At 35.6% G+C, this 16,310-nt stretch overlaps 1 protein-coding gene across 3 annotated transcripts; it reads right to left on the minus strand.

Annotated features, from left to right (window-relative positions):
• Nucleotides 1-637: 637 nt before the first annotated feature.
• Nucleotides 638-15,530, minus strand: LOC129255842 (GDP-fucose transporter 1-like). Of its 3 annotated transcripts, none has more exons than XR_010292963.1 (5): nt 15,394-15,530; nt 12,948-13,064; nt 10,717-10,825; nt 2,003-5,124; nt 638-1,604 (listed from the first exon to the last, which is right to left on the minus strand). XR_010292963.1 is itself a non-coding variant. In XM_054894171.2 (4 exons), the coding sequence occupies exons 1-4, from the start codon at nt 15,481-15,483 to the stop codon at nt 4,586-4,588; spliced, it is 855 nt and encodes a 284-aa protein (XP_054750146.2). In that variant the 5' UTR covers nt 15,484-15,530; the 3' UTR covers nt 638-4,585. The 3 variants fall into 3 exon arrangements, 1 of the variants encoding a protein (XP_054750146.2); XR_010292962.1 differs by having other exon boundaries at nt 1,649-5,124; XM_054894171.2 differs by having other exon boundaries at nt 638-5,124.
• Nucleotides 15,531-16,310: the final 780 nt, after the last annotated feature.

Below are 16,310 nucleotides of genomic sequence, written 5' to 3' on the forward strand. Positions count from 1 at the left end.
TTGACAGATTTCCTGCAAATATAGGTGTTTTAAGATTTCCTTTATTCTTTGATAAAACATTATTTGGTTTTTTTCTTAATTTTTTTTTTTTTTTTTTTTTTTTTTTTTGGGGGGGGGGGGGGGGTTGAAATACATGTACTGCCCATTTGCACAAAATTAATCATCATCAGAGTCAATGTTTACAGCCTACATGTATAACATCAGCCCCTCCCGCTATTTTCCCATCTTTGTCTTTTCTTTTATTCCCTCTCACCCTTTCCTTTGTCCTTTCTTCCCTCTCTCACTTTGCCTCATCTTTCTCTCTCTCTCACAATCCCTAATACCCTCTTTCCCCTTTTCCTCTCATTTTCCACTTCCTTTTATTTCCCCTCTACCTTTTCTTCCTTTTCTCTCTTTCATTTCTTTATTTTCTCTTTCCCTTCCCCTTTCCCCCTTCTCTCTGTTTCTCTCTTTCCCCTTCCTTTTCTTCCTCCCCCATATCTGCCCCCTCTCTCTCCCATTTCCCCCTTCCTTTTCTGCTCCCTCCTTTTTTGGAGAGGGGGGGGGGGGACAAGGCCCCTTCAGCCCTCATCGATCCGTCTATGTAAATGATGTCAACCAGCAAAATAATAATGTTTAATGTTGATATCAAAAGATATATACTGTAATGAAATTTTTATTGTTTAAGTTACAAAAACACTGGGTTTTCATACAAAGAATTAAGAGCACTTTAGGTAAAAATGATCAATGGTGGATAAATGAAAAAAAAACACAGCAAACTGTGCAATATACAATGACAAAAACAAAAATTATAATGTCTACAAAGGACATGAAATTTATATTAGGCCTGGAGTAAAACTCTAAAAATCAATGCATTCGATCAATTCACCAACAATCGGCAACCAAATAATATTTTTCACACTATAATTGAATGTTTGTCAGATGTTTATTACTGATTTGAGACATTTGATTATCAAAAAGTATCATTGATATTTGACAACAAAGTGCAAAAAAAAATATACTGAAACCTATGCTAATATTTAATAAATTCCAGACATTGTAACTCTTTCAACACACAGCAATGATTGCTATGCCAGCAATCCTAATTGCTCAAGGAGTGAAGGTGTATGTACTGTATTAAAGCACATATGCTGGTAAGTGGTAAGCCTGACCAAAATAGATATGGCTTAGGTGAGTAAAAAAATTATTGCAAGGGAGGAGGATACAACTGTCTTTACTTGAGTTCATTATTTCAAAAGTAAAGTAAGAGAATTGAGAGAATAATGACAAGTGATAACCCATGGAATGTGATATACCAAATCAATCAAATCAGAAAATAATATTGTTGAAGCGATGCTCATCTAGACTAAATAAGAGTAGAACAAATTTCTAAAAAAACAAAGTCCACAAAATATACCAGTACATGAAAGACGATTTTTGTTTTTAGTCAATTAATTCAACAAGTTCCCTCAAGTCTCAAAGATTCATATATTAATAATCGATTCACTTTTTTTAATAACAAATACGTGCATCTTATGTTGACAATTATCATTCAGAGGCTCTTGTTGCTATGGGTCAAATTACTTGATACTTTATAGATATAATATATCTAAAAAATGAATAGGCTTTTGATATTATAAAAAGCCTATTCATTTTTCACATGAATTACAGTGGATCATGATACCAATATATATCTTTAAATTTACCAATATGTTGTCATCATCAGTGCACTATGTACAAAAATATACCAAATATGATCTTCTATCCTTCACATAACATAAAACATGCATCAGAAATGCTTTTTATAACAAAGGTACTGCTTTAGCCACATATACGTATATTACCTCTAAGAATGTTATATAAATATTTTTTCTTTAGTGGCTACAACCCTATTAGTTGTATGTTTTTAAATTGCATACAAAGAACCCCTTTTGATTACGATTCTGTGTATTCCTTATAAGAAAACCAATGACAGGAAAATAGTAAAGATATAAATGAGAAAATGATGACTAGTGATGAATACACATTTACAAGTATTTCATACATGACTAAATATATAAGATTTTAACTGCAGTAGGACACTGCCGTAATGAAAGAAGTAAAACATATACAAACATGTATAAAGGAACATAAATACATAATTTTAGTACAAACCATATATAGGAATAAAAAATATTCAGTTACAAAATTGCACTAGAAGGAAGTTACAATACAGAGTATTAAGAAATAAAGGAAAATTCATTTGAGACATGAGAAGAACCAAAACATGGTGGTTTGCAAACCACAAGTCTCGCCTGATTTCACAATCAATAAAATATGCAGTATGTTCGTTTGACCCCTGGATGACCTTTGACCTTATCCTCATGAAGACACATGTGGTATTACCCAAGGACCATTTGAACCAAGTGTGATAAAAGTTGATGCAGAAATGAGGAAAATTGAACAAAAATGTAAACAAGGCATAAGCGATTTTGTGTCTCGCCCACTTATGAAAATAACCAGAAATATCGTGATTTGCGAGGGCACGCAACAGATTTGTATCGAAACTTCATTGTGAAATAACTGGGATGGAATAACACTTGTCATAAGAGTCTTGCCCGTAAACTTTAATGCTGACCTCAAAATGAACTTTGATCATACCATGTGACCTCTGAACACAATAACATGCAGGTCTCCTAAGTACACCTACAACCCAAGTTTGGTCGAAAAGTGACTTACGGTTGCTGAGTTAGGTGTCATAAGAGAGTCTTGCATGTAAACTTTAACATTGACCTGAAAATGACCTCTGACCTCATAATGTGACCTCCGACTGGAGCATAACATGCAGGTTCCCCAAGTCCATCTACCATCCAAGTTTGGTTGAAAAGTGATTTACGGTTGCAGATTTGCGGGTTGAACAAAAACTTTAACATTATCATTTGACCTTTTGACCCCTAGATGACCTTTGGCCCCCTCATCCTCATGGACACACATGTGGTATTACCCAAGGATCATATGTACCAAGTATGAACTCAATTCATGAAGAAATAAAGAAATGAGAGCAAGTTGAACGAAAACTATCATTTTTTTTGTAACAGACCAACAGATTAACAGGAAAAGTGATTACTAGTCTACGTCTCTGCCAAACTTCGTTCAGGAGAGACAACAAAATAAACCCAAGATCGTAAATATCATTCCAAAAATAATCAACAAATCAAATATTCACACAGATATACAGCTTTTAATAGTTTATACTACAGCAGAATTGGTGATGGATAACATCATATGTACACAAGCTATCCTGGACCTACATTTAAAAAATAATAAGATCTGACTTTGATCATATTCAGCACTTTTTTTCAGTCATAATATTGTGTCATGTGTGTAAAAAAAAATGACACCTCACAAATCCCCAATTTAATGAAAAAATATGTCATGAACGCATAATCATTATATATGGCCAGAAAGAGTATCTTCTCCAAATTAATTTGAGATAATATTTATGTGGTATGTCTTCATGCTTGGATGATCAGTAGGTGTATTCTTTGCAGTGATGTAGTTTTATTTGAGCCAAAGTAAGGCATAAATGCAACTAATCCAGATATCAATGATGTCATAATCCTACAAGGGTTGCATTAAAAATCCATTTCAAGACACCTTTTCAACTATTAAAATTATAATTGTTTCATAAACACTTTCTAGTTTCGATCTCAAGTAAATTTTATTGATAAGGGATTTGCAAAAATGTTTACTTACTCATGTAGGATTAGGACATCATTGGCATCTGGATTCATTCATTGCAGCAATGTCTTACTTGGCACAAATGGAACTTTACATTACAGTATAAATTATCTGATTTATCATCTAAGCGTGAAGAGATACAATATAAATAAATTGGCTACAGACAATCACTAACATTATTGCATGTGCTTATTAGTATAAGACCCATATCGGCGCTCAGAGCAATGTGTTTTTAAAACAATTTGAATACATGTATTCATTCAAGATGCTTTTATTGTTTTCTTTCTATAGTTATGATTCATAAGTCAAATTGCAAATCTTGTGTTTCACAAAGCATCTAGTCAGTTTGTCTAGCAAATATTTGTAGAAAATATACTGAGATTTATTTCAAAAATATAATATAATATTGACTGGCCTTGAAGGGAAATCAAATATATTGCTCGCAACAGAATCATATTGACCAGAGTCTTTGATGAGGGCAATATGGTTCTTTTAAGGTCAATAAAATTTGATGCACCCCAAAAGAGGAGCCAGCAATATTATCACATTTATTACCTCCAACTGTGTAATGTGGTATTCACGCTGTTATATTTGTACAGTATTCCAATAGGCAAAACCCAGAAAAGGGCAACAAGGTATTTATGTTTACTGCTTTGGTCTTGGAAAGAAAGTAGCATGCAAAATATGACTTGTATTTAGACCCAAAAAAAAACTTTTATAGGTAATAATCATTACCTTTGTACTAAGTTTTGAAAATATACTTTATGTGTGAATAACTTTATTACCATGGCACTATCAAAGAACTAGATATAAAATTAAATAGAAAGAGACTTTATTATCAAGGTAATAAGAGAATGTTAAAATTGAGGAATATTACAAGGTAAATCTAGGATTTCACAGAAGTGAGTGTTTTTGCCTCTTCTAGCTCAGCCTTTGCTCTCTGATTCTCTACCGCTTCTCTATCCATATCCTGCTTGCGGACATACGTATAGAAAGCAGAACCACCAAGCACCATAAAATTACTGCTCCACCATAAGGATGTTTTGATCTCCTGGAAGTACGTAACAGCCAGAATGGTCTGCGCACACGCCTTGGCCGTACCACTGATGTTATGCGTCAAGGGACTGGTTACTTTTATCTGGAGACCAGACACAAAACCAATTGCAAATCCAAATACGCCACTTATGGTCATCATACCCCAGAACTGAAGACTGGACAGGTGCTCGAACGTCCGAATGATGGAGAATTCCCCGCATATTAGCATGAGAGGGAGGAAGAGGACGATTGCGTTGAGGTTGTTGTAGAACATGAGTCGCCAGATGTTACTCTCTACAACCGGCAGTACTTTCTTAGTGAAGATAGCATTCAGTGATACACAGAGACTAGCTACAACACCATACATTACACCACGATATGATAAGGTACCTGTCAATGAAATATCAGTACAAGAGAGAGTGAAGTAGTAATCTTTAACAATGTAACAAAAAGTAAACATATGAGCATATATAATAATTTTTTTTTTTTTTAATAATCCAAATTAAAGATGCATTTGAAGGGTACTCTCACAGTTAGTTCCAGACAAAGAAATTGACATTTAATCATTGTTAGTGGAAAGAAAGGTAGAGAGAAAATAAAGTTGGAATAAAGAAAATTACTGGAAGTTCTGCCAGACGATAGCTATATGCAGGTCTATGTTGTTATCGACATTTCCGTCTGCTAGAAAAAAGGGGCAGCCATCGTCTTCCCCAACTTAACCTCTCCTTAGGGCAGAGTTAAATGTTTGTGTTTTCTGTGAACAAAATTTAACACCATTTTCAGAATACCAAATTTCATGTTATCTTCCTCCCTAACACCGCCTATGGGGGTTGCACACTGCGTATTCATGACCTGCGCGGTGTTACCACTTGGGCCACGTGTTTTTCATGCTAACACGATTTTCAGAATACCAATCGTGTTAGCTAACACGGTTTTCAGAATACTGCACCTGGGTTAAAATAATTTCCTTATGTTGACATTTTATCACCATTTTTTCCTTTGTGTATATATACATTGTATATCTACCTGCACGTAAAACAGTGAAAAAAGAATTTTGTTTATGGACAATACAGTTAATAGTCTATTCTATTCTGCAAATTCACACATTTTTAACTGTTCAAGCAAGTTACTACACATGTTTACCCTCAATAATTGACTGGTTTTAGACAATGATATTGATACTTGTTTATATAGCACTTTACTTTATCAGAAGTCTTTATTAAGCACTATCATGATGACGCATTAAAATTTTGGCCATAGAAATGCAGCCGTTAAAAGTTCAAGGAAATAAGTATATGTAGTGTAGATAAAATTTTGTCAACTTACATCATCATCAGCTTATAAAATATATTTTCCAATCTTGGGGGTTGGACAGTTAATTTGCTTGATGGCTCTCCCCCATACTATCCTCTCATTTGGGTCAATGTGGGTAATGTTAGACAATTTTCTGTCTTCTTTGAAAGTATCCCCTCCCCCCATGCTTTAAGAGGTCTCCAAAGTGGATTCTTCCTAACAACTGTAAAATTCAATATACTCTTGAACCAGTGGTTCTCTTCTCTCCTAGCCACATGACCATCCGTAATTACTCTTTTGCATCACCTGTCCTATCCTTACCAGACCCCAGAGTTGATGTTTATTTTTTACTCTTTCTCTTACATAATGACACCCTGCATGCACCCCCTTCACATCCTTGTAAAACAAAAAGATGAAAAGAAGTCCAAGTGAATACAAGGTCTTGCCTGATTTTGAGATCAATAAAATATGCAATATAATCTTTTGACCACCAGATGATCCTTGACCTTAGGCTTATCATCCTCACGTTTTCACGAAGTCGACCGATAGCCAAATTTGATGAAAATTTCAATTTTGAGTTCTGACCGGATTTTAGTTAGTTATAGCGATATCTACAACTTGACAAAATTCTAGGACCCAATCGGGTGTCGTTTCGTCATACGTGCAGCACCATAGTCGTTAATCACAAGCAAATGGCTGAATCCCGTTTTCACGAAGTCGGCTTGCACTCGCGCGCCAGACTAAGATCACCTCATGAAAAAAAAAATAGTCATCTCCTCCATCGATTGTCACCATGAATAGGACCAGGAACGCCAGCTGACACTACTGAGCATGATTTAAGCGCTTTCTTATACGACATATTTTTATCTTCAGGTAATTATAGGGATTGAGAAAACATTATATATGAAAGTTAAGATATTGCCTGTTTGAATCCTCAAAATCATATTTTTTGTTGATGTGCTACTTCGAATCAAGTCTTCGGTTAAGTCCCACGCCCACTTTTTGCTGTTTGTTGAATCCAGTGACTGCACTCCTGTACTGAATACAGGGGCATCACAAATCTCAAGTAATTTTATAACCATTGCCTTTTGACGTTCAAAATTTCACCTATCAGAATGTGATAATAGATCCCGGGGGGGCCACTTCCATTCACGAGTGGATACCATGCGCGACCATGGGGTCTCGAAAAGCACCCTAAACACGTAATTTCCATATTCTGAAAATGCACCCCTTAACAAGTATTGGCGTGTGAAACCCTACCCTTAACAAGTATTGGAAACAAAACGATACTCTTGGCAAATATTCCCTGAAATGAACCCCTAAACAAGTACAGGAATGTTTTATTGTTACGGGTCCTTCGGTCGTCGGCTTTACCTTATTTGGTTTAGTACGACCCCACCTTCTACACCTCGCGCAAAACGGACTCTAAACACGAAGTGTTGGGGCAAAACAGACATCCTTTATGAAACATTTTAATTTTGTTTTATCATTCCCGCAAATTCGACCCTAAACGCGTAATTTTCCTAGCGAAATAGACACCCTTTTTTCATTATTTTTGTGTTTTTGACACCCTTATCACGTTACGTACGTAACGTGCCCTATCGTGAAAAGGACATCCTTTTTACGTGTTTTTTTGGTCGCGCATGGTATCCACTCGTCAATGTAAGTGGCCCCCCCGGGTAATAGATCCAAGTATTTTCTGAATGATATTAATTTGACATTTGGTAGTGAGCTTTAAGACTGAACAGAAAAGTTAAGAAAATTTTTCTTTGAATATATCTAAATTATGATTTGTTATTTATTTACATGGCTGCTAACATCAACAAGGACAAACCTGTCCAAATTCTAAATATTTTAAAAAATCGTTGAAAGAGAAAAATATCCCCATTAAATTTCATTATTCATCAATTCATAGATAAAATATATCAAATAGGCCCACATGTAGATCTAGGTTAACAATGAATATCTTTATCCTGTTTGTACAGAATTTTCGAGGATTGAAAATTTGATGATGGCCTGCTGATAATAATCATATAAAGAGAACAAGATATGCAAGGACTTGAAATATTTACATGTACACTTGAATTTGGAATTAAAATTTTTCATTAAAATTTTGTATACCTCCAGGAGCTTATTCATCTGTACCAAGTCAGTGGCAGTTTAAATTGAGGAAGTTTGAATCAACAGAATCAACTCATTCCTCAAGGATGTGAGTATTATAACCCATAAGTCGATTTAAATCTCTCTCTTCTGTAGGTAGATCTCATTTCCAAGTTATTACACACCGTTTCTTTTTTTTTCAAATACCCCTTTTAAAACGATGGAAATCCAGACTTTGCTTAAGATATTTTTTTCCATTCATGCCGATTGTAATTATTTTGTAACCCCCCCCCCTGAATGAGCATTATTGTTACCTGTTTTTAAGTATTATATTCAAGGCAAATTTGCATGATTATACTTTCAAGTGGGGAATAAATGTGTATTATGTCTAATTTTTAAGAAGATTTCTTGACCTTCCTTTTGATCCCAATTATTCCCGGACTGGTGGTTGTCCAGTGGTACAAAACGTAATGTAAATCGTGTAGCTGTAAATAAACTGCGATACTCGCGGACAATCAGATGTGGCTTCAATGTCTAGATGCCATGGACGGATACTTTTTGTAGAGGCAGGGTGCTTCGTGCCTTACATCATCAGAAGAATTGGTATCAAGTTCTGAAGACAGTTCCAGTGGTCATGGTGAAATGGATACATAATGCGGATAAAGACAACATACAACTGGTGGCACTAAAAGGAGACAAAGGTGAGTTTTTTTCTCTCTCTCATTTTCATTTTACAAGTAAAAATTGTTGTATCATCCAGGGTAACCTCGGTTTATTCATTTATTTTAAAAAAATATCTTTGTTAGTCCCATCTCATTTCATGAATATTGTTAAAGGACAAGTCCACCCCAACAAAAAGTTGATTTGAAAAAAAGGAGAAAAATCCAACAAGCAAAACACTGAAAACTTCATCAAAATCGGATGTAAAATAAGAAAGTTATGACATTTCAAAGTTTCGCTTAATTTCACACAACAGTTATATGCACATCCTGGTCGTTATGCAAATTGGCAGACTGATGACGTCACCCACTCACTATTTCTTTTGTATTTTATTATATGAAATATGAAATATTCTTATTTTCTCCTCCTTGTCAAATGAAACAAAATTGCATTTCTCCCTGGACATGTAGAATTACCATTATTTTAACAGTTTATGGTTAAGTTAAGTTGGTCCTTATTGTCATATCTGTAAAAATTGAAATATTGTATAATTCAAACAATAAAAAACAAAAGAAATAATGAGTGATGGACATCTTCGACTCTCATTTGCATATTGCTGTGTTGTGCATTTAACTGTTAAATTGTGAAATATAAGCGAAACTTTAAAATGTCATAACTTTCTTATTTTACATCCGATTTCGATGAAATTTGCAACATTATGTTTGTTTGATTTTACTCTATCGATTCAAGTCAACAATTTTCTGGGGTGGACTTGACCTTTAAAAAATTGTTAAAGGATGCTAAAACATGGGTGCCATGGATGGCCTCACAAAGGCCCCTTGAGGAGCAGGGGGCTTCACCCTATTATGTAAGGATCTAGGCTCTGGACTTTCAGGTATTTTTGTCTTCGGGTACCTGCGGTAATCGTGTCGCATGAAAAAGACTGGTGGAACAACCCCCATAACACAGTGGCATAGGTAACGTCATCCAGCCACTGCCGCAAGCCAATTTATGAATGAAAATATAGTAAGCATGCGCAGTGCAAGCCTCCCGTGCCCCACGCAGTATTACATCAAAACAAGTCTGCAATACTCTATCACCTCGTACCTAAATTGACCTAGAATTCAACTTTCCTATTTCTTATATGAATTATGAAAGATTTTCTCTGAGGATCTGTTTCCCCACTGATATCACACAGGTAAGCAAATTTTGATTACTTCTTGCTTTTCCATCAAAATCTTACGAAGTAGCATCATCAAAAAGAGACTTGTGTACTTACAATCATGTCTTACACTACGCAATACAAATCATTTACATTTATGTTATATTGGTAAGCAATATCAGGAATTGATTTTTCTAACCGGGTACGTGAGGCTTCCGAGCGCGCGGGACCCGGGTACCCTGGTTTCAGTCCCAGCCCTATAAGGGTCACTATCTTTTGCCTTAGCGGGCTGCCTTTGCCGTGAAGCATGGATTAAGGCTGAATTTCCCCCTGGAGTCATTCTTTTATTGAGTCGCATCTTCATCTCTCCCAACTTCCCGATTTAACCAAGTGTGAAAAAATTGATGGAAAAATAAAGAAATGAGAGCAAGTTAAACAAAAACTTAAACATTTTTGTAACAGACTAACAGACCAACAAGAAAAGCGATCACTTGGTCTCTGCTGAACTTTGTTCAGGCGAGACAAACAGGATGGACATGGCCTCATATTATTTTACCTCTGACCCCATCGTCCTCATGGAACGGAAAATGTGGTATTACCTAAAGATCTTAAATAATATGAATGAAGATAACTGATGCAGATATAAAGAATTGAGAGCAAGTTGAACAAAAAACTCTAACATTTTTAAAACAGACTAACAGACCAACAGGAAAAATGATTACTAAGTCTCTGTTCAGGTGAGACAAAAATTGAATAAATGTATTTACCTAATGATCCTTCTTGATTGACACCTAATAAGAATCCACTGATGATAACAAGACAGCACAAGATAGCTCTCATAGAGGTTGTTTGCTTCAGCACAAAGTATGAAAGACTCTAAACAGATACACATAAACATAATAAACATTCAATATTCAAAAAAAAAAAATCAAACCAAACAAGATGGTATGATTCAGATTATTGAATAATTTCAAATATTATACTGATTAACAAATTATGCCGTTACCATAGCAAATGAAGTTTCTAACACACTTAAAAAATAATTCTTGCATTTGCAAAAGATTTTTGCCAAATTTCAAGGGCAATGGTAAAAAACCTGGGGAAGTATACCATGGCAATACAATTCTAAACACATTTGGAAAAGGGAATTGCATGTTTTTACCCAAAGACCAATATTGGTGCCAACTTTCATGAGCACTGACCAAAAACGTGGAAAGTATTTTGATCTGCAATGAGTTTTCCTGGGTTTTGGCCATAATATTCAGTCACCATGGCAACACAATTTCCAATAAAAGCGAAAACGGTATCTTGCACTCCTTTGCTCAAGACCTATGTGTGGTAAATTACATGAGAATTTGTAAAAGATAGATTAAGTAGTTTGAATCGCAAGATTTTAGCTAATTTTTGCCAAATAATATGCTGTTACCATGGATACAGGATTTCCGACACATGCTAAATATATATCTTGCACATCTTTACCTCAAGACCAATGAGTGTGCCAAATTCATGAGAATCGGTTGAAAACTGTTGCAGTTAGAAACATCATATTTTTACCTAATATTTTTGCTATACCGTTACCATTGCGACACAATTTCCAACACATGTATGCAAAAATTATGTCTCACACATCTTCACCCCAAATGTGTGTTCCAAATTTCATGACAATTTATTACAAATTGAGGAAGTAGTTCGAAAGTAGTTCGAAGCACATTATTTGCAACGAACCGACCGACCAACCGACCTTACGCTGATTCATATATACATGTATCCCCTTCAAACTTCATTTGGCGGGGTATAGAAATTTTTCCTTTTCTTATATTACAGGGAACTGTTGCTGGACTAGTGTAATGAGCTTTCCTAGACTACATTTATGACAAGACTACTTGTCTTATTGCAGCGTTGTGGCCCAGTGGATTAGTCTTCGGACTTTGAAACAGAGGGTCGTGGGTTCGAATCCCAGCCATGGCGTAATTTCCTTCAGCAAGAAACTGATCCACACTGTGCTGCACTCAACCCTGGTGAGGTAAATGGGTACCGGTAGGAAGTAATTCCTTAAAAAGCTGTGTGCGCTATGAACGCCTAGCTTAGCCGGGTAATATAGGAGCGCCTTGAGCACCTAACAAGGTGGATATGTGCGCAATATAAATACCCTATATTATTATTATTATTATTATAATATGACTGCACAATATGGTCACCATCAACATCATATCATCTCCATCAGCACAAAACTAGATGGATTCCATTATGATCATTATCGACTGTGCACACACAGTCAAAATTTAAAACCTCCACCATTGCCAGGGGGTGTTTCATAAGCTGTTTGTAAGTTATCAGCAACTTTCAGAATGACTGGTAAAACTCTCTTACACACTAAACCATCGCAAATGAACACTTTGGTGTTTACCACAAGAAAGGATCACCAGTCAGTCTTAAAGTCGCTCTTAACTAACAAACAGCTTTATGAAATGCCCTCCCCCCCCCCCCCGATCTAAACTTTATTGAATCTACTGATGTGAACACCATCAATTTAATGATGAAATAATGTATGATTCTTCCCAAACTATGTTAAGGTGCATGAATCAGTTCATTGTCACTCCAGTAAGCATATATCCAATTTCAAAGTTGATATCTACATGTACAATCGTGAAGCTGTGACCTAGAACCTTTGACCTCCATACCCCCCAAAATTCATTGGTGGGGGGGGGGGGCAATAATACTCCCCCTGGAGTATTATTAACTGGGCGTTGTGGCGTGCGCCTGTAATCCAAGCCATGGGGAAGTTACAAATTGATGCAGAGGTTCGAGCCCTGGTCATGTCTTTCGGAAAGTGACATTAAAGTTCGGTCCCAGACGTAAATAATCATATCTGATTGATACACATCTGACAAAACTCAAATACACACACCCCCTCCAGTACACGTAAGACTCTAATAACCCTGGACTATTAGGGTAAAGATAGGCCTACAAACAAATAACAAAAGGGTAATTTTCTTACCACATTGAAAACAGTTGTAAGCGACCTGCCAACATTGTAGAATGCCACACCAACATTCTTCAAGCACAGATTGTTGAATGTTATCATTCCTACAAATACCAAAGATAATGGTAACACCTGAAAACAAGAGTAGAAGAATCATATCATTATAGTGCACATGAGCTTTGTAATCAAATTGGCAAGTCATCTGAGAACTCAAAATATAATATCAGCCCAATATCTATTTCTTGACATTTAAGAGTCCTATGTGAAAGCTATAATCTCATCTACATGCAGAAAAAACATGTGCATGTACATATGCATTTATAACAATGTAACTTTAAACTGATTTCAGAATTGGCTGTTAAAAGTCAAATTCACCCTGTAAAAAAAAATGCCAGAAAAATAATAAAGAGAAAACTGGTGAAGGTTTGAGAAAAATCCATTAAAGATTAAGAAAATTATTAGAATTTTAAGTTTTGATTCGTGACATCATATACAAGCAGCTGCCCCATATAAAATGCATAATTTTCAATTTTATAATGGATTATGATGACTTTTTAAAATTTCTTTCAAGAGCGGGTAAGATTTCTCTGATACTGAAGGTACAATAAAAATTCATTTTCAATTTTTTTAGGAAATGAAATTTGATTGATTTTTTACTCCATGATATATGCAGAAGCTGCTTGCATATGATATCACAAAAAAAACTCAATTAACTTTTTTGATCTTTAAATGGATTTTCCTCACACCTTCAGCAATGTTTTCTATTAATTTTTTTTCCTGCTTTTTTTAACAAACTTTTTCATCAGAGTGCACCTTTCCTTAAACAAGTGGAGTACCTCTGGCAGTCTCACGTGCATCACACAATTCAATATAGCAGCAGTGCTGACTTTAAAAACTACTATAAAATAATTATTCACAAACAACACCATTCATATAATGATACAATATGACGTTCATTGACCCTAAATGACATTTGACCTTGATCATGTGACCTAAGACTTGTCAGTGATACTTGATTATCCCTATGTCCACAATTCATAAACTATATCCATAAACTTTAAAGTTCATTGACCTTAATGACTTTTGACTTTGGTCATGAGACCTAAAACTGGCACATGATGTTCAGTGATAATTGATTACTCTTAGGTCCATGTTTTATTAACTAGACCAATACAATTTCAGAGTTATGAAGGTAATTAAAAAAATACCCCCAAAATGGCCAAAGTTCATCGACCTTAAATGATCTTTGACCTTGGTCATGTGACCGGTCATGTGACCTGAAACTCGCACAGGATGTTCAGTGACACTTGATTAGAATCAGATCCATAAACTTTCAAAGTTATGATGGTAATTCAACAAATACCCCCAACTTGGCCAAAGTTCATTGACCCTAAATAACCTTTGTCCTTGATCATGTTATATGAAACTCAGGCAGGATGTTCAGTAATATTTGATTATCCTTATGGCAAAGTTTCATGAACTATGTCCATATACTTTCTAAGTTATGATGACATTTCAAAAACTTAACCTTAGGTTACGATTTCGATATTGACTCCCCCAACATGGTCTAAGTTCATTGACCCTAAATGACCGTTGACCTTGGTCATGTGACCTGAAACTCGGGCAGGGTGTTCAGTAATACTTGATTGACCTTATGTCCAAGTTTCATGAACTAGGTCCATAAACTTTTTAAGTTATGCTGTCATTTCAAAAACTTAACCTTCAGTTAAGATTTGATGTTGACGCCACCGTCGTCAGAAAAGCGGAGCCTTTAGTCTCACTATGCAGGTGATACAAAAAATGAGGGAACAATATTGCTTGCCATAATCCAATCATTTGTAAGTCTTAAATCACCATCATCACCATCATGATGAAATCATTGTTTCATTGTTATTTATTGTAAGATTTAAGTAATAATAAACAGCTTTTTCATTTTCTGCGACGAATCATGCCAAAAAGAGAGATTACAGATTTTTTATTAGCTCTGTGCATGTGCAAATTAATCTACGAAGAGCCCTCTCATTTACTGCCCAAATCTGTGATTCATACTTCAAGCTATTTCAATAAATTCAGAATATTTAACAGATCTAAATGTTCAAAGATTGGAGCCCAGGGTACATTACTGGAAGTTTTCCAAGAAAAGAAATTGTGAATGACAGGTACCTTGGAGCATTATGAATAAGGAGGCCACAATGAATTGTTCCACTTGGACCATGACATAACAGAACCTTGAAACATGTCAAAATCAATTATTCTTTACATAAGCTCCAGGGGGGGGGGGGGGACACAAAGAATTTGAGTATGACTTAGACACCGTTCTCACTCCCGTCCTAAAACTAGTTTAGTGGAAACTAGTTTAACATGTAATGAGAACAGTCAAAGCGGTCATTCCTCTCATATCAACATATGATACAACAAAAACAAACAGTATTACAGATAAAGAGAAATGAAGTATTCTTACCTCTCTGGTAACCTTGTAATCAAATTTCATTGGAGGGAAAGAGACTATATTTGGAACTGCTTTCCCTAGCACACTAAGTATGGCACACATCACGACAGTCACCACACATTGGTAAAAAGTCACAAAGAGAGGTGCATCGAGCTGTAAACAAACAATCAAATCATGAAATATGTTATAGATAAAACAAAAATAGTTGCAGTAAACAATGATTTCCTAGTTTACTGACAGTTGGTCTAATCATCAGATGGGCTAAAAACATTCAAGCTAAACCCACTTACTGGTAGTCCAATTCTCTTTTGGTCTGATGACCACTTCGTCTAATAACCAATTAGTCTAATGACCACTTGGTCTAATGACCACTTGGTCTAATAGCCAATTGGTCTAATGACCACTTGGTCTAATAGCCAATTGGTCTAATGTCCAGTTGGGCTAATCGTCACTTGGTCTAATTGCCATTTCATCTAATGTATTTTATTGTCACTTCGTCTAATACCAGTTTGTCTAATAGTCGGTTGGTCTAATACTAGTTGGTCTGATAACAGTTGGTCTAATCCTCACTTGGTCCATTATTCATTTGGTCTATATTGCAGTTGGTCTAATGTGCAGTTGGTCTAATCCTCACTTGGTCCATTACTCAGTTGGTCTAATGTGCAGTTGGACTAATTTCCATTTCTGCTCATTTCCACTTGGTCTAATTTCCACTTTGGCTAATTTCCACTTAGTCTAATTTCCAGATAGTCTAACATTCATTTCTTCTACATGCTACATGGTCTAATTTGTAAAGTTTGGTAACTTGTTTTCAAATTTCTGGTGAAAATGTTAAGTTACTTTCCACGCGCGGGCTTCGAATCTTCACATGCGTGCCCCTCGATATTGGAGTACAGTAGAGTGACGTATATTTCCATCCCCATATTTTG

The sequence above is a fragment of the Lytechinus pictus genome, chromosome 3, assembly GCF_037042905.1.
Source record: "Lytechinus pictus isolate F3 Inbred chromosome 3, Lp3.0, whole genome shotgun sequence".
Classification (NCBI taxonomy): Eukaryota; Metazoa; Echinodermata; class Echinoidea; order Temnopleuroida; family Toxopneustidae; genus Lytechinus; species Lytechinus pictus.

Coding starts and splice junctions, on each gene's coding strand:
- LOC129255842 (XM_054894171.2), bottom strand. CDS start 15,483: ATGTGTGCCATACTTAGTGTGCTAGGGAAAGCAGTTCCAAATATAGTC. Junction 13,065..15,393: donor ATTACAAGGTTACCAGAGAG/GTAAGAATACTT, acceptor TCTTGTTTTCAG/GTGTTACCATTATCTTTGGT. Junction 5,125..10,716: donor CAATCAAGAAGGATCATTAG/GTAAATACATTT, acceptor TTTCATTGACAG/GTACCTTATCATATCGTGGT.